Consider the following 25,159-nt stretch of genomic DNA (forward strand, 5'->3'; position numbering starts at 1 on the left):
GCATTTTATTAAAAATAAAAATAATAATAATAATAGGAGAAATGTGGGATCAACATATAAATCAAGTACAAAAATCAAATGAATATTCATATTTGACCTGATGGTTTATAGGTCATATTGCATGATCAAAACCGAAAGTTTCTGTGATGAATGCCCTTGTACTGTTCACCATGTAAGAATTTATTCACTCTGTAAGAATTCGTTCACCATGTAAGAACTTGTTCGTTATGCTTCAGAAGATTGGAGACTGACGAGAATTAGGCTTGAGATGGATTAATGATTGTACATTGAGCATTGACCCCCCTATACTGAATTTTATTGTTGTTAACAACCATTTGATCAATAAATATGAGAGATGCCCTCTCAAAAAAAAAAAAAAAAAAATACTGGATTTCTACACAAAGAGGAAACAAAAAGAACAGTTATGTGGGTATTACAATTCTCCAGCCAATGTGGCTTAGACTAGGATGGAACCTGTGGATATGTGAAATGTGAGTAGATAAGTTTTAATAGTACTTTGTTGGTAAAATGAATACTGGGAGTTGAAGGAAAGGCAGGAATTAAGCACAAGTTTTATTTTGGTTTAAGCAACTCAGTGAATAGTGGTACCATTTATTAAAATGAGGAAGATTGGAATAGGATTGGGTGAGGTTTCTCACCACTATCACCAAGAGTGCCTCAAACTAGTTTTACAAGTTTAACAGATTTTAAAACTAGAGTTTATGTACAGACATCTAGGAAATTAAAGTGGGGCACTGATCAACCACCACAAATACAAAAAAGAAATTACACTAGTAATTCACGGAAATTACAAAATAGGTGCAAAACACCTTGTACCAAAATATTTTTTTAAATAAATGAACAGCAGATATGTACATTAGAAAATAATCACTTAAAACTACTTGAACTAAATGCTAAATTTTATTTCTACTAGTATTTTTTTCTAAGAGTATTACTTAGGTCTGTTTATATTTCTAACTAAAAATATTTGTGTCCATTAAAATCAGATTAATAACTCAAAGAAAGAATGCTACAGGTTCTTTACTTCAACATCTTCATTACCTGTTAAATCTTTCAAACAACATTCCAAATTGTGCTGTTTTATATGATGGACTGAGAGTATCTTGATTTTCATTTAATTTGGAAAACAAGGAATTAGAAAAATTAACATTACTGAGCTGAAAAAAAGAGAGGAAGAGTCTGTCAAAAGGGTATATGTAGATACATACAACTGAAATTATTTACTATAAAATGTCATTTAAGTGGACATCTATATTCAAAACATGTACTGTTTAGTCTAAAAGAAAGGTAAGTGTGCCCTTACTGAAAACAAAATAAATATTGTTCTAACAATGAAGCAGCATCAGTAGACGACTGATAGTTAAAATGACACAATTGATATTATGGTAAGATAACCATTTTCCCAGAGGTAAAAAATATATATTTAAAAAAAAAAGTAAAGAAATACCCATGACACCAGTATCTTGAGTAAATAAAAGTTCAATTTCCTTGACAAAAAATAATAATTTCTCCCAAGGAAACAGCTGTATTTATCTCCATTCTTCCATTTACTGAGTAAGTTCAGACTGCTACTTTAATTTTTCTATCAGTATCATTGAGTACAAAATGGTGAAAGTATGGGAAGACTGAAAAGCAGATGAGATAAAACCCATTTGTTAATGTGGAGGGTACCACAGAAATATAAGATATAAGACTTGCCTAACACTAATCTATCCAGCAATAATACTTCTTACCTGTAGTATATTTTATTTATAACCTCTGAAAAGAGAAATTCAAAGTCCAAAGAGAATTTTGGACTTTTTTTGCACAATTCAGGCAAAAAAATAGGAAAAAAAGGGGGGAGACAAAAAGAAATTCTGGAAATCTTAAAAAAAAATCAAACATCAGGGAAAAAATAAAGTCTGATAATACATCTCACATCCCAGCCTCAGAGAGACAGAGACAGAGGTGTAGAAACAAAGTCATCCCATGAAATGAGAAACACAAACAAATCAAAAACGAGAAGAGAATATTATAAACTGAATCAAAACTAGTTCTCTGGGAACAGAGAGTTCCAGACCACATTTCCTTCTAACCTATTGTTTTAATTCATTTTCTTTCATACACTTTTCTTGAAATCCCTCCTAATAAGCTATTAAATACTTCCCTAATATTTCAGAATATGACACTATGTCTCTCTTTTGTCTCTTCTGCCATATTAAGTATAACATTATTCACCCCTCTGGAGGTAATCACTGACCTGCAGTCTACAGCTGGACTATCCAGAGGTTACAGAGGCTGGCACTCTCTAAACTATGAACTATTTAATAGAGCAAGGAGGAGTTAGAAGCTGATCTAGGATGCAAGTTTTTATTCTAGAAAATACAAACTGAATGGTTAATTGAATGTTTTTCATTGCATCATTCAAAAATTATTGTGTCCTTAAATTAATAAAGCTAGTACATATCACAGGAATATACATTATCTCTTCTCTGAAAAGCAGAAAACATACTTTAATAAAATTGAATCACTATATATATAAAAGTACAATATACAATATATAACTGTAATTTATGAAAGTATAGGTGGAATTGGAAGTTAAAAATTAATTTATAAATAATAAATATATAAATATGGCATAAAATGACTACATGCTAAAAATGGGAGAAATTCAAAATTAAATTATTCTTCTTAATAAGATATAACCATTTTCCTTACTACAACTGTACATTAGTAGAATGACAATAATTTTCTTAAACTTTATAAATTTACTAAAAGATAATTTCTTGTTATATGCTATGGCAGACATATTTCAGAACTTTAAAATTTGGGTGTTTTCATATTTTTCAACTTGAGAGAATACAATGATGAAACATTTTAGTACTATACATCTCTATATATTTATAGAGTTTCAACTGAAGTGCATATAACCAGCCTTCATCTGTTAAATCATAGTTAAGAATCAAGAAATCACAACTCATACTTTAACAGACTAAAGTGCTGAGAACTAGTCATTCAAAGCTACCTGCTCATTCTGCTTTTCTTCACACGCAGCTCTCTGAGGACGAGGTGCTATTCTGGGAATGAAATTTTGTTCTGTAATATGTCTATTAGAAGATAATTCTGCTGAAAAAGATGATGGAGTGAAACTGCAGTTTTCTATTCTGTTGAACTGAGGTTCGAACATTCTGTGTGAGCCCAGGACTTGTGACGACTGTAGGAAAGAACATGATCATTTGAGTTGACAAAATATATAAACTAGAGAAAAGGAATGTCAAAATAGAAGTGAAAAAGCTCATGGGTTACAGCCAAAGTCCCAAAGAAAGGTAAGATCTCAGAAACTGACACTTACTAAGACGAGAGAAGTTATCAACTAAGATTATACTTAAGAGCTCCTTTCCATCTGCCTTTCTCACTTCTGGTCCCCTCCACCCTCAAGCTCCATTCTTGCACGCCACCTCAAAGGCAGTAAATCTGAGTTTCATTAATACACAATTCAGGCATAAAGATTTCCAGAAGATTTTAGTATCAGTGCCATTAATTCTCTGATGTAGTTTTATTTTGGCAATTTAAGAAAAAAAAGGATAATTAATTACATGGCACTGAACCATAAAATTTCAAGTTTTAATCACAATCTATGCTTTTTCTAATTGACTGAAATTTTATTTGCCAAAGTAAAATAATTTTTCTTTCAAAGCATTGCAAATGAGTATCTCGGGACCAATGTGAATATGGAAAATCACGATTTGCTATAAAATAAAATATTTGCTATAAAATAAAATATGGTCACTATGTTCGAAGAGATGAATTGCTCAATGTCACATGAATCTAAAGTAGGAATCCCCAGAGGAATTACCCTTTGCAGCTCACCAATAACAAGCAGAACCAAACACCACTCACGCGCTGGTGTAGCCCACATACCACAGCTCCACAGGGTTTCTCATGAGCATCAGTTAGAACACTCTCAAGTTTTCGTTCCTTACATTAAAAACTTTTAAAATAATTTTAAAGACTACAAAAAATTTTTAAAGGGTAACTAATTCTCCCCGATATTCAAAAAATGTGTATCATTTGGTGACATGCCACAACTGTTAAATCAACTTCTAAATTTTTTTTGTAAATCTCACCTGAACTGGGCCAAGTTCTTTCTTGCTGCCTAGTCTTTGATGATGTATACTAATGAAAAGAAAATTTTTAGGTTAAAAATATTGATGGTGATACAACTGATGCTTTATATATATTTAAAATTCACACTGTTGTATACAAATACACAAAAACATGTGGAACTGTTAAGTACATCATTACAGGCTCATAATATTACTGTAATTTATAAAAATTATATTATTATTAGAGAGAAATTTTTATGATAGAGTTAAACTATGTGTACAAAACACTTAGTATGGATATTAGGTCACTTGATAAAGATCTTAATAGTTTAATAATACTGTTAACAAACAAAACTGGAGCTAGAAGCCCTCTACACATTTTCCATTGAATGAAACAATGTCAATAATGATCCATTTAAAGAATTAGTAATATACAATCCAGCTAAAACGTACTTGTTTTCTGTATCATCAATGCAGAGGTTAGATGGTACACAATGAGGTGACACTGGAAGTTCTAAATCATGCTTTCTTAGGGGCATTTTTATGTCTCTACTCATATTCACATGGGTTGGTTTTCTCACAGCTTCTGTCATTTAGAAATAAGAGCGAAAAATAAAGTCTTTTAAAAGCATTGTTTGATATATCAGATTCAGTAAACAAATGTGGACCTTAGAAATTTAGTAAAGCCACCATCTCAAAGAGATGTCTGCACTCCCATGTTCCCAGCAGCATTATCACAATAGCCAAGACATGGAAACAACTTCAGGGTCTGTCAGTGGATGGATGGGTACACAGGATGTGGTACATACATAGAACAGAATGTTCTTCAGCCACGAGAAAGAAGGAAACCCTGCCACTTGTGGAAACATGGACGGACCTTTAAAGCATCATGCTAAGTGAAATAAGCCAGACAAAGACTAATACTGCATGCTATCACATATATTCACATATATCTTAAAAAAAAAGTCAAACTCATAGAAATAGAGAATAGAAAAGTAGATGCTCGGGCTGGGGGTGGGGAGATAGGGAAAATAGGAAGAGACTGGTAAAAGGGTACAAACTTTCAGCTATAGATGAAAGGCCTGAGGCTCTGACATAAAACATGGTGACTAAATTTAATGCTGTATTATATAGTGAAGGAAAAAAAGGTAAATATATCAGACATACAAGAGAAACTTTTGTTCCTAAAGTCCGTGAATAGTGCGTTTACTTCTGCTGAAGTATAACTATAACTACATTTACTTGTGTAAACCGTCATCTGTGCAGGGAGAAACAAAAACAGCAGAGAATGGAAAAAAGGAGGTGTAACAATACTATGATCAATTTCTATCCTCCTTTCTGAACTGTCTTATTTCTTAAGCTCTCATTTTAGTACTTGTTTTAAAAATTAAATCATACTCAAGTTCCCTTGAGAGAGAAAGAAATACTGTGACCAAAATTTTTATTTACTTGAAGAATCAAAGTACAGGCCAAAATAAACTTTATTTTAAAATATTAGACAACTGTACTTAACATCCCAGGAATGCCTAAGAAATTATTCATATTGTGCAACAGGAAACTAATCACTGCAGCAAAAATCTTTTCAGCTCTTCTTTCAAACAAATTCCCTAAATAGTATAAAATAGTAAAGACATTTATTCCCTGCTTGCCTGCCAAACTTTGGTTAACTATCTGCCTAGATAGAATAATATAAAAACTTAAGTCACTGCATTTGAAGTTTAAACACATCTTATAAAATTAATTTTATAAAACACAACTTAAAAGTAAAATAAATGGATTAAGTGAAGGACTTTAAACAAAAATTAATAAAGCTTCTAATTAAGAGGGCAACCAAGTTTTAAAATTTGTTTACTTTTCACATCCTTTGAGTTCTAAAATTACAAACTTATTAGAAAACTAAATGTTATGATCACATCAGCCAAAATGCTACTGGAAAGACTTACTTACCAGGTGTTTTCTTATGGCAAGATATCTGGTTTACCATGTATAGGTTAACAAGATCTAAACTGGCAGTGGAATTTTTGACAGGGGATAAAACTCCCAGTAATTTCATTTTTGATTTTAACCTCTTCTTTTCAAAGTATTCCTGCAATAATTAAATATAAAAGTTATTGCCACAACCATACAGTTTCAGGCAGAATCATAAAAAATAAGAAAGCAATAATGCTATTAAAAATTGATATTTTTAGTGTGTTGTGACACTCCTTTATATATTTACATATAAATTAAAATCAATTATAACTTGCAGTTTTCCTAAAGACTAAATTTCACAGCCTCATCTCCTTTTGTTACATATAGTGCCTTTAGAACAGAACGTTATAGTCATTTCGAGGTATCAAATGATTTAAAATTACCTTAATGTAGAAAGTTTTAAAAGGTTTGAACAAACAAATCTGACTAGCTAAAAACTTGTTTTTCTACAAAATATGCTATCCTTTAGCTATGAAGAGCCTTGAAAACATGCACCGCCAAGAGCCATTAGAAGTCCAGTGAAATGAGAAGAGGAAAGAGGAGCTATGTGATAACTAATCTGCAGCCAGAGCCAACTTAATCCCTTTATGATGCCTCCATGACTCCCAGACTTATTTTTAAGCCAGATTTGCATAAAATCATCATTTTTAATCCAGTATTTATTTTCTTCCTGGTTGTTTGAACTGTAATTATTCTTCTTTATCTTCATTATATTTCTTTGAGATTACATACTTCATTTACCAAGTTCAAAGGCATTTACTTAAAATTTACTTATGGAACAACTATTACAACAGTTAGAGTCTTAGACACTATAACAAATTGTTAAAATATCTTTTGTTCCAATAAATAACTCATAATACAATGCTGTAAACATGATTATAAAAATGAGACACCAAGAGAAAAGACCAGGGTGGCAAAAAATTTAATGCAAGACAAATTATCACTATTCCAAGAAATTAAGGCTCTTGCACACTAACATTTCAGAATGTTAATTATGTTTTTAAATTGCAAAAACTTCTAAGAAATCTAAGAGTCTTTCTAAGTATCAAGCAAAAAAGTTAAATGTCATGTTGTTATGCAAAATTAACCAAAGCTAAAAAAGTATCTGTTCATATTTCACTTGAGTGATTTGCAACCCCAAATTGGTCTTAAGTATCTTTAAAAAGATCACACTATGGTTCAGCAATGAAATGGGAGAAACTTCAGGATGTGAATACTTTCTCCTCTGAAAAAAATGACTACAGATCTTATGACAACAGTGTCTTGGAATTAAGGTGTTATTTCTTAAGTGTTCTAGTTTGTGATGGGTTAAGACCATAGTAAGGGAGACAATGAAACAAACAATTACAACCAAGTGCCCCAGAGATGGTATAGGATCTTCAGGAAGGGTATGTAAACTATTGGTAGGTCTGGGGAGGGTGGACAAAAGGTGGGGGCAGGAGGAGAGGGAAGGCTTCTTAGGAAATGATATCTAAGATAGATGAACGAGTCCATTTGCCAGACGGTGGGAATGTCCGGTTCCTGGAATATGGAAGAACTAAAGGCTGCCTACAAAGGAGTGAACCTTCTGAAGAGTGTCCAAGGACACTGCTGAAGAGGCTGGGCCCTCATACTCCAGCCATCATGACAGCCACTCATCTTTGTGTTCTAGGAAGAACAAAGGTATGTGATTAACTGATTTACCTGACAAGATTAGGCTCAATCTTTCTATCAAGTCTCCTTTGATAGAGACAAGTAGAAAATGATAATAACAGAAAATTTCTAGAAAATCAATAATCAAATTTGAACTTGAAAATAGCCATGTCAAAGTAGAGTAGGTACATAGCTAGACACAGCAGGGAGAGACGGGATGGGGAGTGAGGGTGTAGATACTACACCAGCCAAAAGCAGCTGGTTCCAACATGGAGAAGTTGCCCCTGACTTCACCTCCAAATGCGTTATACACTGACACAGTAAAATCACACCTCCTTCCGCCATGAGAGTTCTGAGAACCGGTATACTCAAAAACCTTCCCCCACCTAAAGAGAGTGGAGCAAGCCCAAACTCCAGGAAGATTCTACCTGTTCCCTTTGAAACTAACCCCACTTACTGAAAATTCATCTCCCTTCATATAAAAAAGGCTTCCTATTGATCCCAACTAGTGGACCTATACTCTTGTCTTTTTCTGAACTCTAAATCCCAAATAAACTCTAAATGCTCAATGGCTTTTCTGCATCCATTCTTGAATTCTTTCTCGCAAGAAGATCCAAGGACCTGTCTCTGATAACAGGAGGAGTAGCCAGAAAAGAGAAATAAAATCCACACAATGTCTTAAAGAAAGCAAGGGAAGGGCTTGTTTCAAAATGATGGGAATGGATAGTTCTCTGAATGGAGGCTGCTCACGTCATGAAGTGACAAGTAAGGTTTTTGATCTACCAAAAGAAAAGAAAGGAATGGCAAACTGCAGGAGATGATCTATTAAAGTCAGCCAGACTGTAGGAAAGTGGAGTTGAAAGGCAGAGTTCAATTTTGACATGAGTGCAGCTGCACAGTGGAGTGGACTGAGAAGGGCATGAGTGACAAGAGGGAAGGGGCACAGCAGGAAAGGGGAAGGATCCAGGGGGCTTTAACTGTTCTAGTAGGAAAGGGCTGAATCATGTCTGAGCATCAAGGGAACGCCTCCGGTTGACAGGGAGTAGCTGAAGACGCAAAATAAGAAATAACCGATGCGCTGTAGTTCCCGACTGTATAGGGGAAATGGAAGGTCCATGGCCAGGATCCCCACCTGATACCCACCCACCGCGTCTGTGCGAGGAGTAATATTTGGTCTACTACGCGGACACATGTTTGCGTACGTGTCAGCAATAAGCCATTACTGCTGGTACTGCTATAGGAAGAGCTCTCCCGTTGCTGAGAGGAGCCTGGAGAAGAGAGCAGAGGCTGGGAGCAGGGCCTGGAGCCCAGGCAGAGATGGGGACGAGCTTGCTGCACGCACAGGTGGACGTGATTCTAGTGCCTGACTGCCATGGTGAGAATAAAGCTGGGTATGAGCCCCTTTTTACCCGCAACATTCCGTTGTCATTATGAGGTCTCACCAAGTCCATAGAGTACCTGTCTGGGGCTGAAACCCTCAGGCAAGACAATGAGAAAGCAGGAATAAATAGAATTTGGATCACAGAGACCTTCCTTTGACAAGAGGAAACTACTTCCACAGTTACAGGGGAAGGAGACGACCGATGAAGATGTAAGATGGTTTACAGAACTGGTGGTAGAAATTTGAAATAACTTTCATCTAACAGCTTCTGTTTTCTCTGAAATATGACAAAAGGTCATCTAAGGGTATGAAGGGACAAAAAATAAGGTTGGGGAAGAGAGGTTCAGGAAGGCAAAGAAAGGTATAAAATTTTCAAACTGGGAAGTGACATGACTACTGATCAACACCCTGGGAAAGGACCATGTGCCTTTCCTTTTCTTATATTCGAAAGAATGGTCTAAATAGAGTTAGAATATTTTCAAAATAACAGTCTAGGGACACACTACATTCATAGTTTATTTATTATTGAAAACCTATGTTATTGCTAGACAGAATTCTGGGCAAAGGAGATACAGAACCAAACATGGTACGATCTCTCTTCCCATGCATATATTTTAATGGTGGAGCTGGGAGAGGAAAAGAGAATACATTTATATGAGAAGATCAATCATGAAAAGAGATGAATAAAAGAAGAAAGAAAGTAACTGGAGGGTGGGGAGCTATTTAGATGTAGTGATGAGAGAATGCCAATTTAAAAGGAGATACTTTAGCTGAGACCCAAATATTGATAAATCAGACATGCAAATATCTTGAAGGAGAATATTTCAGGCAAAGGGAAGAACAGTGAAATAAAGGTCAGTGTGGCTGAAATACAATGAGCAATAGGGCAAGTAGTAAAAATAAGGTCAGAGAAGCAGGCAGGGGCAGATCCATGGGTCTTCTTAGGCTATGGCTAAATCAAATTTTATTCTAAAAGCAACAAAAATCAATTGAGGCTTTTAAGCAGGAGAACAATAAATTCTGATTTGTACTTTTAAGATCATACTAACTGCTGTGTGAAGAACAGACTGTAAAGGAATAAAAGATAAAGCAGAGAACTGATAAATTCAAAAAATGACATTTTAGCTGAATGAAAATTAAGAACTTTCCTTCAAAGACTGCATTAAGAAAGTAAAAGTCACAGAGTACACATATAAATGACAAAGAATTCCTAAATATATAAAGACACAATAAGAAAAAGACAATCCAAATTTTAAAAATGAAAAAAGTACTTGTAAAAGTACCTCGCAATAGAGGAAACCTGAATGAAAAGACAGTTTCATTAGTAATAAAGGGAATACAAGTTAAATTTACAATGAAACATCAATATGCTGTGTTAAAACAACCATACTGCTTCCATAATAATCATTCCTTTGCTTTTCTTTAAATTTTACTACCTTTGATCATACTTTCTGTTTTGGGACATTTTATAAGTGGAATATTACTGCTTGTATTCTTCTGTGAGTTGGCTCATTTCTCAACATCATGTTTGTGAGATAGATCTACATCAACGGCATGTAGTTGATAGATTTTCACTGTTGTACTGTTACTCGGGTAAGCCACCATTTGTTTAATCATTCTGCTACTAATGGACATTTGGGCAGTCCCTTTTCCTCCTCCCCCACCCCCACCCTTCTTTCTCTTTCTCCTTTCTCTCTTTTTGTTTGCTACTTAACAATGACCCGAAGAAGCATGTACATGTCCCAAAGTACACATGTGGAACAGTTTCCCTTGGATATACACTGTATATACATCTTGTAAGGTGTACGCATGCTCAACTTTATTATGTAATACAATCAATGTAAGAAACAAAAAAGCAGAAGATAGATTATAAGGCCATGACAGTACTCTGGGCAATTTGAGTCAGGGTGCTAACAGTACAGATCATGAGATGTGATTAGACTTGGGATGTATTTTGGAACTAGAATGCCAAATATCAGCAAAGATCCTTGTCTCTGCCTGAGCAAAATGGGTGGCTAATCAGGCTATCTACGCGGATGGAGAAGACTAAAGGAAGACATCCTTCCAGTTTCACTTAGGTGACTGTATTAACATTGGAAAAATCCTTCAGAAGATCACTGTTCTCATAAAGCTAACACAAATAAAAACATACTTTCTTTACCTTTTGCTTTCGCCTTTCCTGCTTGATCAGAACCCTGGTCCTAAAAAGAGAAGCAGGATAAAAAATGTAACAATTAAAGTGGTCTCTGAAATAATTGCCATTTTAGCTGAACTGAAGGCTTGGAATTAAAATCTAGAAGTGTAGTGATTATTATTTTCTGAAGAGGAACTACGAGGTGTTCTTAAAGTAATTACAGTATATACTGTTTCACAAAATTTTCTTAGAAAATCCATGAATTAAAAAAAGATTCTAGAACTACAATGAATAATAAAGTACAAAATAAATCCAACTTATAAAATCAAGATAAGCAAAAAGAAATCAATGCATTGAAGGATGTATCATTGAAACATTGTCATCTGATAGCAATTCCTGGTCAACACTTTTATTTTCTTTGTCTTTCCTATATAATTTCAACATATATAGGATCTAAGGAAATACTAAGTTTATTATGACAGCAATTTAATATATCAGCTACATATACTCAAAATCTCATAACTTCTTTAAAATATAACTTGTCAGGATAGATGTGCTTCACAACTATGATCACTGTACCAACAATGCCTTGAATCCCATAGTGCAGTATTTAAGTTATAATATTGCTCTATTAATAACAATGAATGTCATAAACCATTCATGATAAAATAAGCAAATATGTATAATGCGTCTATTAGATATACATGAAACTATGCTCTCAAATTCAACATTTGTACAATTATAAGTGACAAAATATATCTTAGCTATATGAGATTATGTATAATGTGAAAATAATAATTGCTAATAATGACTACCATGTATATTGCACCATCCAGATACTTTACATGTATAAACTCACTTCATCTTCACAGCAACTCTATAAGGTAGGTTCTATTTTTATCCCTATTTCACTGATGAAGAAAATAAGACACAGAGAGGTTAGGTAACTTGCCCAAGTTCACATTGCTAATAAGTGGTAGCAAGATTCAAATCTAGAACTTCTGGTTTTGAAACTTTTGATAACTGTATTATAATGCCTTCCAAGCCATGTCAACTATGAATATATGAAGCTGTTCACTGGACTTAAACTATACATTAGACCAGGTGGACTTTTAAAGAAATTTCCATTCAATAGCAGCATTCTTTTCAAGTGCATAAATCATTCTCCAGGATAGATCATATGTTAATCCACAAAGCGAACCTTAATAAATTCAAGATGACTGAAATCATATCAAGCATATGTTCCAACTATAATAGTATGAAAACAGAAATCATTACAAAAAAAACTGTAAAATATACATTTAGGTGGAAACTAAACAAGCTCCTGAACAACTGAATAACCAATGGGGCAAAGAAGAAATTATAAACTTCTTGAAACAAAATCAAAATAGACACAGACATGCAAAAATTTTTGTGATGCAACAAAAGCAGTTCTATGTCTGTAAAATACCTATATAAAAAAAGCAGATCTCAAATAAAAAATCTAACTTTACACCTAAAGGAGCCACAAAAAGAAACTAAGTCCAACATTAGTGGAAGCAAGGATACAATATAGATCACAGTTGAAATAAATGAAACGGGGACTAAAAAGACAATAGAAAAGATCAATGAAAATAAGAGTTGGTTTCTGGAAAAATAAACAAAACTGACAAATTGCTAGGTTTATCAGGAAAGCAATCCAGACAATTCTAATAAATACAATTAGAAATGAAAGAGGAGGCATTACAACAAAGATCAGACAAATAAAAAGTGTAAGAGACTACTGTGAACAATTATAGACAACAAACTAAGACAACCTAGAAGGAATGGATAATTTCTTGAAGCATACAATCTTTTAAGACTGAACCATCTAGAAATAGAAAACCTGAACAGATCAAACAGTAGTTAGGAGATTCAATCAGTATCCAAAAAACACACAGCAGAAAAAAATCCAGGATGAGATGGCTTTACTGATGAATTCTACCAAACATTTAATGAGTAACTGAACTTGATCCTTCTCAAACTCATCCAAAAAACAGAAGAGGAGAGAACTCACTTCCAAACTCAGTGTACCAGGTCAGCATTTTCCTGACACCAAAACCAGACAAGGACACTACAACAAAAGAAAATTATAGGCCAATATTCCTGTTGAACAGATGCAAAAATCTTCCACAAAATATTAGCAAAACAAATTCAACATTACATAAAAGGATCCTTCACTATGAATATGTGGGATTTGTTCCAGAGTTGCAAGGATGGTTCAACACACATAAATCAAATAATATGATAAATGACATTAACAAATTTCAATAGCTATAGAAAAAGCATTTGACAAAATTCAACACCTTTCCGTGATAAAAACTCTCAAAAAAGTAAGCAGAGGGAATGTGCCTGAACATAATAAAGGCCATTGATGACAAGCTCACAGCTAACATCATACTCAACAGTGAAATGTTGAAACCTTTTCCCACAAAATCAGGAACAAAAGTGCCCTCTTACCAGTTTAATACAACATATTTAGGAGTAATCAAGCAAGAAAAAGAAATAAACAACTTTCAAATCAGAAAGGAACAGTTATAATTGTCTTTATATACTAAAGACTTAACCAAAAGCCTGTTAGAACTAAACAAAAAAAATTCATTGTAATTGCAGGATACAGTATCAATATACAAAAATCAATTGTTTATATTAACAATGTTCTATCAGAAAGAGAAATTAAGAAAACAATCCCTTTTACAATAGCACCAAAAAGAATACTTCAGAATAAATTTAACCAAGGAAGTAAAACAACTGTAAACTGAAAACTATACATCACTGATGAAAGAAATTGAAGAAGGCACAAACAAAGAGAGATTCCCTGCTCGTGGACTAGAGGAATACTGCTGAAGTGTCTATACTACTCAAAGCAACCTGAAGAGTCAACGGAATCCCTATCAAAATTCCAATGGCATTTTTCGCAGAAATAGAACAATCCTAAAATTTGTATAGGACAACAAATAACTGCAAAGAGCAAAGACACTCAAAACCAGACCTGGAGGCATCACACTTTTTGATTTCAAACTATACAGATCTTCCTCACCTTACAAATGGGATTATGTCCTGGTAAATCAATGTATATTAAATAAATCAATGTATATTAAAAATATCCTAAGTTAAAGATGGATTTAATACACCTAACCTACCAAATATCATAGCTTAGCTTAGCCTATCTTAAGCATGTTCAGAACACTTATATTACCTTATAGTTAGACAAAATCATCTAACAGAAAACCTATTTTATAATAAAGTGCTGAACATCTCCTGTAATTTATTGAATATTGTCCTGAAAGTGAAATGGAGTGGATGTACAGACGGCTGTTAAGTGTACCTGTTCACCCTTCTGACTGCACAGCTGCCTGGCAGCTGCACCTTCCTACTGCTGCCCAGCATTATGAAAGAGTATCTTTTGGTTTATCAGTGGCCCAGAAAAAGATGAAAATCAAATTTTAACTATTGAATTTAATACTGAATGTGTATGGCTTTCACACCATCATAAAACCAAAAAATTGTAAGTCGAACCATCATAAGTCAGGGACCATTTGTACTACAAAGCTATAGTAATCAAACAGTATAGTACTGGCATTAAAAAAACACATAAACCAAAAGAAAATAATAGAGGGGCCATAAATAAACTCACCCACACATATATGGTCAATTAATTTACAACAAAGGAGCCAAGATTATATAATGTGCAAAAATTGTCTCTTTAATAAATGATGCTGGGAAAACTGAATAGACATATGCCAAAGAATAAAAGGACCCCTATCTTACACCATACACAAAAATGAACTCAAAAATGGGCTAAAGATATGAACGTAAGACTTGAAACCATAAAATTCCTAGAAGAAAACAAGGGGTAAACTCCTTGACATCGGTCTTGGCAATAAATTTTTGGATATGACACCAAAAGCAAAGGCAACAAAGAAAACAGGTGGGATAACATCAGACTAAAACACTTCTGTGCAGCAAAGGAATCCATCAACAAAATGAAAAGGAAACCTACAGAGTGGGAGAGAATATTTGCAAATCATATATCCAATAAGGGGCTAATATCCAAACTATATAAAGAATTCATGTAACTCATTAGCAAAAAATAAACAATCTAATTAAAAAAATGGGCAGAAGAACTGAACATTTTTCCAAAAAAGATATACAAATGGCCAAGAGGCACATGAAAAGGTGCCCAACATCACTAATCCTCAGGAAATTACAAATCAAAACAAAATCCACAGTGATTTATCACCTCACACCTGTTGGGATGACTATTATCAAAAAGAAATAACAAACACTGGGGAAGATGTAGAGAAAAGGGAATCTCTGGCCCTCTTGGTGGGAATGCAAACTGGTGCAGTCACTAGGGAAAAGTGTATGGAGATTCCTCAAGAGATTAAAAATAGAACTACGACATGATTCAGCGCTACCACTTCTGGGTATATATCCAAAGAGAAATCAGTATCTCAGAGAGACAACTATACTCCCATAGTCTTAGCAGCATTATTTGCAATGACTAAGAAATGGAAACATTAAGTGTCCATCATTCTATGATTGGATCAAGAAATTGTCACACACAATGGAGTACCATTCAGGCTTTATAAAAGAAATCCTGTCATTTGCAATAATATGGATGAACGTAAAGGGCATTATGATAAAGAAATAAGCCAGACAGAGAAAGACAAATACTACATGGTACCACTTATATGTGGAATCTAAAAAAAAAAAAAAAAAGTGAAACTCATAGAAACACAAAAGAAAAGTGATTGCTGCATACAAAATTTCTGTTATAAGATGAATAAGGTCTTAGGATCTCACATATATGGTAACTATAGTTGATAATATGGTAACTATAGTTGATAACAGTATATTTATAAGTGAAATTTGCTAGGAAAGTAGAACTTAAATGTTCACACACTAAAAAAAAAAGTATAAGGTGATGGATATGTTACTTAACTTGATGAGGTGACTCCTTTCAAATGCATACATATATATCAAATCATCATGTTGTACACTTCAAAAATCTTAAAGTTTTGTCAATTATACTTCAATAAAGCTAAGGAAAAAATAAGACAGCAAAGATGGAAGAACATAGCCCTTAAGTAGCTGGGGAAAGTAGATGGAATTATGTATCTGCCAAAAACAAAAATGTGCACATAATTAAAAGGGCTTGCCACATATAAAATGTGAATGCCCAGAAGTCATTTGCTACTCTGACTACTGTAATATTATGTAGCTAACTAACATAGTTACACTTTAAACAGTCTCTTTGATTTTACGCAAATGTTCTCCAATTTATTGAACTACACTTTTAATCTCAATAAAACACAACTCTAGTTATCACTTAGAGACCTGACTTCCATAGCCTGCAGCTAACTTAGATTTCAACCTCGCTTTCCATTCTTCCACTCCATGTATTCCAACACCCAACCAAAATATATGCTTTTCTTCTGCATAGATGGACACTTCTCCCACCACACTGCTATATTCAAAACTTTCAATACCTTGAAGACCCCAATTATGCCAGTTTCTTCATGAAATTTATATGCACTCAATAAAAACAGAACTTTTAAGAGTTTCTCTAACTTTTGCCTTGAAATTTAAATTACCAAAGAACTGTGGGCGGGGAGGTGAGAATGTGGCTCACCTTTTTAACAGTAATTACTATATGAGTCTGGAAAATGTATTTTTAAAGAAATACATTGCTACCATCTCTTTCATAAAAGTCTGAATGAACCATGTTAGTTACCATTATAGCTACATACTAAAAAGCAAATGGTGATAGTCTCTTCATAGAATACAAGTTATTTCTGGGTAGCAGGAATAAAGATATCTGTTATATTAATTTTTGTTAAGGAGAAAAGAGTGCAATTTGGTATAAAGAGGTTAACAGAGGGAAGGTAGGGAAAGAAAGAAGAGAAAGAGGGAGGGAGAAACAGAAAGAAGACCATGTTAACTACAAAAATTATCTGGGCATTCTGCCCTTTGTTATTCTTCCTAGTGAGGGGAGATTTAAAGGAAAATGCTACAGAAATATTTTCCTTAAAAAATAAGACAGACACAAAGGTGACAAGATTGCCAAATACCAAAAACCATACACTTACAGTTTACCTGGAGTACCCAGGGGATACTGAAACTACATTAGGAATTAAATACTATGGGAGTCATGTGCCTTAATGGTTAATTTAGAATTCTTTTCTATTTTTATTTTGTTTTGCTTTTTAGTTTGCAGCTTAGTTTATTTTTTAGTGGCATGGTGCCATGCAAACAAACTTTTCAGATTGTTAAGATCTTATAGTATTTTAAGTGTGGCTAAAAGTAGAAAATACAAATAAAACTAAGAGCAATAACTAACCACTGAAAAATAACATTTTGTGGCTTCTGTTACGTTGAAATTAATATTAACCTAAAACATCATAATCTAACATTGTTAGCTAGCAGACTTATTAAGATTCAGGACCGTAACTAGCCTAGAAAAAGTACTTACATTGGCTTTCCACAAAACTAAAGCAGGTCTACCTGATGTGTTAGGAATAGTAATGATATATGTCAGAATATTACAGCTTCTAAATAAATTCTTACAAGAAAAGAAGTTTTTAGGGATGTATGCATAACAAGTAAGGTACTGAGAAAAAAAATTGTCAAGTAAGGCAGAAATTCATCTAATATTCAGAATACAGAGCCTAATTAAAATAAGTTCTTAGAGACTGAATTCTTACAGTATTTTCACACAGAAAACACTAATGTTTTAGTTACAAGCTGTAATGATAAACATGAGCAGTTATCTCCTGAGTCACACAGTGGAAGATATTTTAGAGTGTGAATGATACCCCAAAATAGATGTGTCTTTCAGACTATTCACAATAAAATCTTTAAAACTTTATTTTCAATAATTGAAATTCACTAAAAGCTTCAAAAGTTGAAGTTTTTTCACTCCAACTGTTTTTGAATAACATGTAACCAAAATTTAGAGGACTGGCTTACAAAAATGCTCAACAACCGCAGGACACATAAATTGATTTACAAAGTAATTCTTCAAAGATTCAAATGTTTGTGAAATCCAATTAGTGAAAGGCCAACAAAGACAGAAAGCGTATGACAGCCAAAGTACTCTTTTTGTATTCAACACTATTATTGTCTCAAAAACATTATAATTCGGTTACATTAAATGTGCCTATATAAAAGTGTTTGAAATTTGACAACTGCACTTCCTGTTTGGTAAAAAATAAGCTGCTTTGCATAAAACTCTTGAAATATATATAAACAACAACCAATTCCAAGTGTATCTTGGCTGCAGAGGTGACAAAATTTAGAAAGAACCCTATTGTACCCATTATGCTATGATCCACCAAATCTGTATTCATATTACCATTGCAGTAACAATTTTATCTTTAATGTACTAGTTACATATGTCAAATGATTGAAACTGTAAACTTAAAATAACTACCAAATCTGAAAGTAAATCCTGAAGCTTTTCAGATTTGGGTCTTCAAATTGTCATATGGTCAATGATACAACCAATGTTGGTTGGCAAATGTTGGCAACCATTTTGTGCACAGATTAAAGGCCCATCATCAAGTTAAATGAAAAATAAAGTATCAGTACTCAATTTATCATTAACACCAATGTCCCTTTATTTGACCTTGCTGCCAAAAAGATGACAAAAGCATTACCAAGCAAAAAGAAGAGCTGACAAAACCCCCACAGCCACATTCCTACTGCTCTATCTGCTCGGACAAGTCTCTTTGGCCTCTATTCCCTGCAAATATTTCACTTACACCTGATCTACAATTCCCCATGTTTCCTATTGCTGTCGCCCCCAGGCATGGTGGCTACACGTACCTCTGCGACCTTAGCTCCCACGGGTACAACAAGAGGCCAGCAGGGACAGCAGCATTAAACACTGCTCCCGCCCCGCCCAGCAGCGCGTGGCCTCTAGCTGCTCATACCCCAGCACACTTTATCAGCAAGGGCTCTTCATGCTGTCTTTAAAGAGTTGTGACTTTCCAGCTGGAAAGGATCAGGCCTGGGCTCTCACTGGATGCCTTCAGATTTAACCACATGTTAAAGTTAGAACTCTTCATTGTACACATGGCTCATGCACTAATGCAGCCCATGGCAGAGATTAAAAAAAAAAAAAAAAGGATGTCCACTAAATCTACCTGGACTCAATCTAACTGTTAATGGTAGTTTACATTCAGTTGAAAAAACAAAAACTCCAAGACAAATGCTAAACTGGACAAGCCTCTAGGGTCACAGGCATAAACCATGACTGACCCAGGCAAACTGAGATGATGTTCCCTTTAAATTTAAGTATTATCCTAATACAACAGATGAAGAAAGAGGTGCACAGAGACAAAGACTACTTTATCATAAAAAATTTATTGTAAAATTAAGTAAGCTTAAACTTCAGTAAGCTTAAGCCCTTCATTTGAATTTGCCACTTCCAAGCCTTACACCTAATTTTGTAGTCACAATTTTGTATTCTTGTACCATAAAAAAAGTTCCTTACAACCTTGGTCTGGCCTTGTATAGAGGTACAATAATTAACTCAAATTTTCATAGCCCATGATACCTATAAAGTGAATTAAGACTGGTATTGATCTGAGTTGGAGAATACACAGCCACACAAGAAAACAGAAAAATAATATTAATTTTTTTCCTAAGCAGAAAACTAACTGGTATCACTATCTTGGAGGCTTTCCCTGCTATTCTAACCTACCTACAATTAACACCACATATAAACAAATAGTCATAAAACGCCATCTTCATCGTGTTACTGCTGAATTTGAACAACTCAATAACAGATCAAATTTCAGTTTCTCAGTCTGACTTTCAACCTCACTATCAAGTGTGCACACACACACATATTTAAATATTTAGACATATAACCTCCAGTTACTTATGTCATGTTCATTTTCATCTTCGTTTTTCTCTATCTGAACTTTCCTTTATCCTTGTTTCTGACTGCAAGCCCTAGGCTAAAATTATCCTATGTTCTACTATTGGTCTCAGTGTCTTATTTTTTTTAATCATACTTTGCCCCTGATCTTAAACACTTTCAAACTTAGTGGCATATCTACCAAATAAACTATAAGTGTCTCAGAAAGAGACCCAATTTCAGTTACTTTGTGCCCGCAGCTGGCACAGTGCTTGGTACACAGCACTCAAAAAATACTGTGCACAGATGAATACTGTAGACCTACATTTCCAAATGTAAACCTTTCCTCACATAAACACTATCTTTTTGTATTTTTCTCATGACACTGGTTGCATTCTTCAATGTAGGTTGAGAAAAAAAAACTTCCCCTAATTAAAAAAGTATTGTCCTGCATGCACAGTACTGTATTTGTAGATCTGTAGTATCTCATTCTGCACAGGCTATTGTGGCCCAGAGACTGATTATCTGTATATTCTCGTCTTCCTACCACCTTCATGTCTGAGGTGGCTATCCATTTGGTAAAACAAGTCACTGATCAATAATCAGGAAAATTAAGAGAATCTTTTCCAAATTTAAAAAAAAAAAATCAGTGCTTATACCTGCCCTCTCTCAAATTTACACCTCAATCCGACTAGGAAAATACAGTATCTCAGTGGTGACTTGTAAAAAGTACAAACAAACATTGGAGTTCTAGGTCAATGATTCCCAGGCAAAAAAAAAAAAAAGTTTATTTAATTGGTAAGACTAACAAATGATTGATACTCTAATTTTGTCAAGAAAGAACTTAAAAGAGGAGTGCCATTATAAAAATAAAAAAATGTAAGAATACAATTTTAGAAAAAATAAAGAACAGTCCATTAAATTGAAAAGCGAGTTTCAGGGAGAGCACACTGGGAACTGCTTTCACGAATAATGTAAATTAGTTTCAGCTTAGGCCAAATCTCTTCTTTGAAATGAAATGTTATGTTGCACAGAAGTCCACAAACCTTAACACTAAAACCAAACCGAGTAAGAACTTTAAAAAAGAAAATAAGGGAAGCTTACTTCTTCCCTAGCACCAGCCTGTTCCCTTTTTTCCCCCACAAAAAAAAAAGACATTTACTTTATAACTGGTACTGTCCCTAAGTGAAAGCCATAAAAAGTGAAATGCCAAGTTTGTGTCATGCCAAGAAAAACTGGAAAAACCTGTGCAAGTATAAAGATGCTCCTATCAAATGATCACATAATTTAATATTTATCAGGTTCGTATAATATACAAGTATGCTCTCCTTCAATTTAGCATACAATCAGGTCGCTCCAACTAAAACATAATCCTGCGAGAGCCTGCTTCATTCATTCCTTCAACAAAAATATTAAAGCCCCTTATTATGTTTTCCTGCCTTAATACAGACCCACCTACTGTCTGCCAAATAATCTTTCCAAGTCCTTTAATACCTCCCTCCCAACCCATCTAAGACGACTTCCTGCAAACTGTCTCCAATTTGATCAATTATTTAACTCACCTCCTTTTCAACTTTTAAGAACGTGTGTTTCATTGCTTCTCTGTGAGTGATGCCTGTTCAGTGCAATATTGCTATCCTTCAAGGCTTAAAGTAATTTTCTGTTTCTCGGTTTTCTAAATAGGCACAGCCCTTTATTTATACTACTTATACAATATTCATACTTCAATGCTGCATAGTGCTAAAACATATTGTTCTCAAATCTTAATTCTTCCATTGATTAGCTGGGTGACCTTGGACAATAAACTTAATAGTGCCTCAGATTCACCATCAGCAAAATGGGGATAACATTTGTCCATACTTTACAGGGTTAAGAGTAAATGAGCTAATATACAGAAAACACAGCACAGTGGTTATTATTTAGGTGCTACTTACCCAGTACTATAGTCATTTACATAATTCTAGTCTCACCATTCTACCACAGATTGTTTTTGTGGACCGAAATTGCATCTTTTCTATTTTCTGACTCCTCTTATACATCTTAACAATGCCCTGAACAGGCAGGCATGTAAAACTGTTGCATGAATTAATGTTGAATACTCTGAAGGAGCTTTGTAAATGTTCTCCAGTTACTTCACCTGTTTGTAATTTAAGTTCCTCACAGTTCTCAAAATTTTCAACCACAAACAACCCTAACAACAGGGGAATGAAAAGTGCCCCAGGATGGTCTTGAGATAAGGATTAAAATTTCTATTCTACCATCACTCCAATCAAGGGCTAGTAGTGATAATAAGCACCGCCTGGGATTCTGAGGCCCCTCAGGAAGTCATGCTCAGAGTGCCATGATCAACTTATCTTGACTACCCTTGTTTACTGTGATAATAGGAAGTGCAGATAGTACTCATTTTTCATTACCAATCTGGGGGCTGACCCTAAGGAGGGTCTGCCCCATCCCAAGAAAATTTATTTAGAATTGCATTATCTTATCTTAAAACTTCTCTCCAGGAGTTTTTATCTCACTCTATAACGTATCCATGTTTGTTTAAATTAAAAAGTATTTTTCCCTCTGATCTCTGTAAAACTGATGCTCACGGGAGGATGAATCATGTCTCTTCAATGGTTTGGTATAATCCATAGTCCGTCTAAGTGCATTACTACCTCATTGTGAGAAACATAATCCCTCACTACCCGTTTTGCGTGCTCCCAATAGCCAGAAGTTTGAGATATGACAGAAAAATAATAGCACCTATGTTTTAAGAGTGCTTAAGCATCTATGAAATGATTTCGTATCGCACTTAATATCCACATTTTAACGAATGTTAAATTCAGGAAGACCAAATTATAACCATGTGTCAACTCAGTCTTGTGAAGCCTGCAAGTGAATCTTCACTTTCTCTAAAGCGGAAGAGTAATGTTAGGGACACGAGTCAGGAAAAATTCAGATAAATTTCTAAAATGCAATGCTAACACATTCTTCAACAGGATACATGGTCCTGCTCAAACTATCGGCCATAGTTTCAATAACTGGCAAACACAAAAGCTGTCTTTTCCTCTTATAAAATACCTTAGGAAGTAAATGTGTTATAGTTTGACTCTGTCACCACTGTCCTGGGCCTACTTGTGACAAAAATTGTATTTAATGACTTAACGTTTCTAGCAAAGCAATTCATCGAGGAATTCTGTGAAATGAAATTACAGGCCCACGGGATTCCCATCCCAGTGGACTTCAAGGTCAACAGCAATGAACAGGTTATATAAAACCAAATTATCAACCTATCACGCTTTGGGCAAGTAATCCTAAATGCTAAACAAATCATAAGTTCTCTTTGAAACTTTACCTTCCTTAAAAAAACAAACCAACTTGAATGCATGGTGGACACGGCCCCTCCCCCTCCCAGTGGATCTAGGGGCTGCAAGGATGGCCTCTTCCATGATGGCCTCTTCCACGACCGCCCAGCTCACGCAAAGGCTCTGCATTGGCCCAGAGGCAGCCGCTGGCGAGCGCGGCACAGGCGCGGGCGGAGGCCTCACAGGGCAGAGCAGGAGGGCCTGGGCCGCGCCCACCGCTGCGGGGAGACGGCGGGGGGCGCAGGGGGCTGTCGGATCAGGAACAGCCCCCGCAAGGCCCACTCCGGGCATGTTTGCCCCAGCGACGGCGGCGCCTCCGCGCCAAGCGGAGGGCAGGGGCGCCACGGCGGGGACGGGCGTCGGGATCGGGCATTGCGACTCACCGGGAGCCCCCGACCCAGTTCATCTTCCCCGACTCCTGGGCGGGAGGACACCGCGGCCCCGACGGCCCACCGGGCGCAGGCGTGCTGTCCCGGGCCGGGCCTCGGCCTCCGCAGCCTCAGGCGGCTCCTTCCCGCCCGCGGCCTAAGGCCCAACCTCCCGGCATCCTCTGCGCCCGCGGGGCACTCCTTCCGGGCCTGCCTCCCGACAGCCTCTGCGGTTGCGCCCGCGGGGCCGTGGGGGCGACGCCGGGGCTGTCGCCGCTCAGCACAGGAAACCCCGGCTGCGGCCGCAGGGCGAGCGTCTCGAAGCACCGCCAGCGTAAGTGTGGTTCGGTCTGCATAGACCTCAGCCTTCTTTCGTGTCAAAGTCCAGCCCCGGGGCAGAGAAAGAAGGCTGCGTAAACGCCACATCCCTAACCCTACAGGCGCTCCGTTCCCGGGGCCCCCGTACCCAAACGCTTTCAGTATCTTAACCGTGCAGCCTTAATATTCAGCAGTTTACCTGAAGCGTTGTACTGCAGTAATTTACTAGTCTATACATTTTTTTTTTTTTACTGTGAGCGTGTACTTTTTTAAAAATTGTACTTGATACAAATATATCGGTGTCAGCTGTACAACATAGAGCGTGTTGTGAGTTTCCCTGCTTGATTGGGCCGTAAAGGCCCGACTTTAAACTCCCTATTGAAAAAAATCCCAAAACAAAAACTAGATTTTGCCGTTCATTTCTGTGTTACGTTTGTTCATCTTCACACTTACTTTACAGACTGTTCTATGATATTTTGGTTAGAGACTAGGAATCTGGTGCCTCAAACAAATGCACAAAGTACTTATTTTGCTCCCAATTGTCATCATAGTTTTCCAGACTTTAACCTGGGGAATACCCCATAACTTCAAATATAACACATTTTCTCTTAAGTCTTTGGGAATTAGTACCTAAAACAGGACTATGTCCCAGCGTAGACATCTTGTTTAATCATACAAATACTGATTTGTATAACACAAATTACCAAAGTATACCTACCATTGCTTTGAATTAGACCAGGTAAATAGAGCATTTCAGATCAGATTAGCATGGAGTGGCTGGTCACTTCTCAGTAACTAAACTGCACAATCAAGGCAGAAGCCAGAGACTAGTGTATTAGCCTTTCCTACTTTAAACATTTTAAAACAGGTACATACTGACTAAATTAAAAGGGGTAAATAATTTGCTAACAGATGGACTGACTTTTTTTTGCTAAATTATATGTGAAGGGTCATGAAAGAGACCAGTTTGTCTCCAACAATTTGACCAGTTTTTTGAGAAGAGTCAAGAACT

At 35.6% G+C, this 25,159-nt stretch overlaps 2 protein-coding genes across 6 annotated transcripts in view; one reads left to right on the forward strand and one right to left on the reverse strand.

Moving 5' to 3' along the window:
- The window catches only part of REDIC1 (regulator of DNA class I crossover intermediates 1), a 47,811-nt gene extending 23,799 nt beyond the window's left edge, over window positions 1-24,012 (reverse strand). For all 3 annotated transcript variants that reach the window (XM_037009964.2, XM_073222633.1, XM_037009960.2), the window contains exons 1-7: window positions 23,845-24,012; window positions 11,252-11,291; window positions 6,054-6,192; window positions 4,560-4,692; window positions 4,128-4,176; window positions 3,026-3,214; window positions 1,063-1,178 (exon numbers count right to left, since the gene is read on the reverse strand). In XM_037009964.2, coding sequence (XP_036865859.2) covers window positions 1,063-1,178; window positions 3,026-3,214; window positions 4,128-4,176; window positions 4,560-4,692; window positions 6,054-6,192; window positions 11,252-11,291; window positions 23,845-23,867 — 689 coding nt within the window. In that variant the 5' untranslated portion in view covers window positions 23,868-24,012. The remainder of the gene's footprint in view (window positions 1-1,062; window positions 1,179-3,025; window positions 3,215-4,127; window positions 4,177-4,559; window positions 4,693-6,053; window positions 6,193-11,251; window positions 11,292-23,844) is intronic.
- Window positions 24,013-24,053: 41 nt separating this feature from the next.
- ABCD2 (ATP binding cassette subfamily D member 2) overlaps window positions 24,054-25,159 on the forward strand; it is a 56,436-nt gene continuing 55,330 nt past the window's right edge. For 2 of the 3 annotated variants that reach the window (XM_037009943.2, XM_037009947.2), the window contains exon 1: window positions 24,073-24,163. The gene's annotated coding sequence lies outside the window, so the exon portion shown is untranslated. Of the gene's footprint in view, window positions 24,164-25,159 lie in introns of all 3 variants that reach the window. The other variant, XM_073222632.1, reaches the window with a different exon arrangement.

This window comes from Manis javanica, chromosome 15 (assembly GCF_040802235.1).
Source record: "Manis javanica isolate MJ-LG chromosome 15, MJ_LKY, whole genome shotgun sequence".
Lineage (NCBI taxonomy): Eukaryota > Metazoa > Chordata > Mammalia > Pholidota > Manidae > Manis > Manis javanica.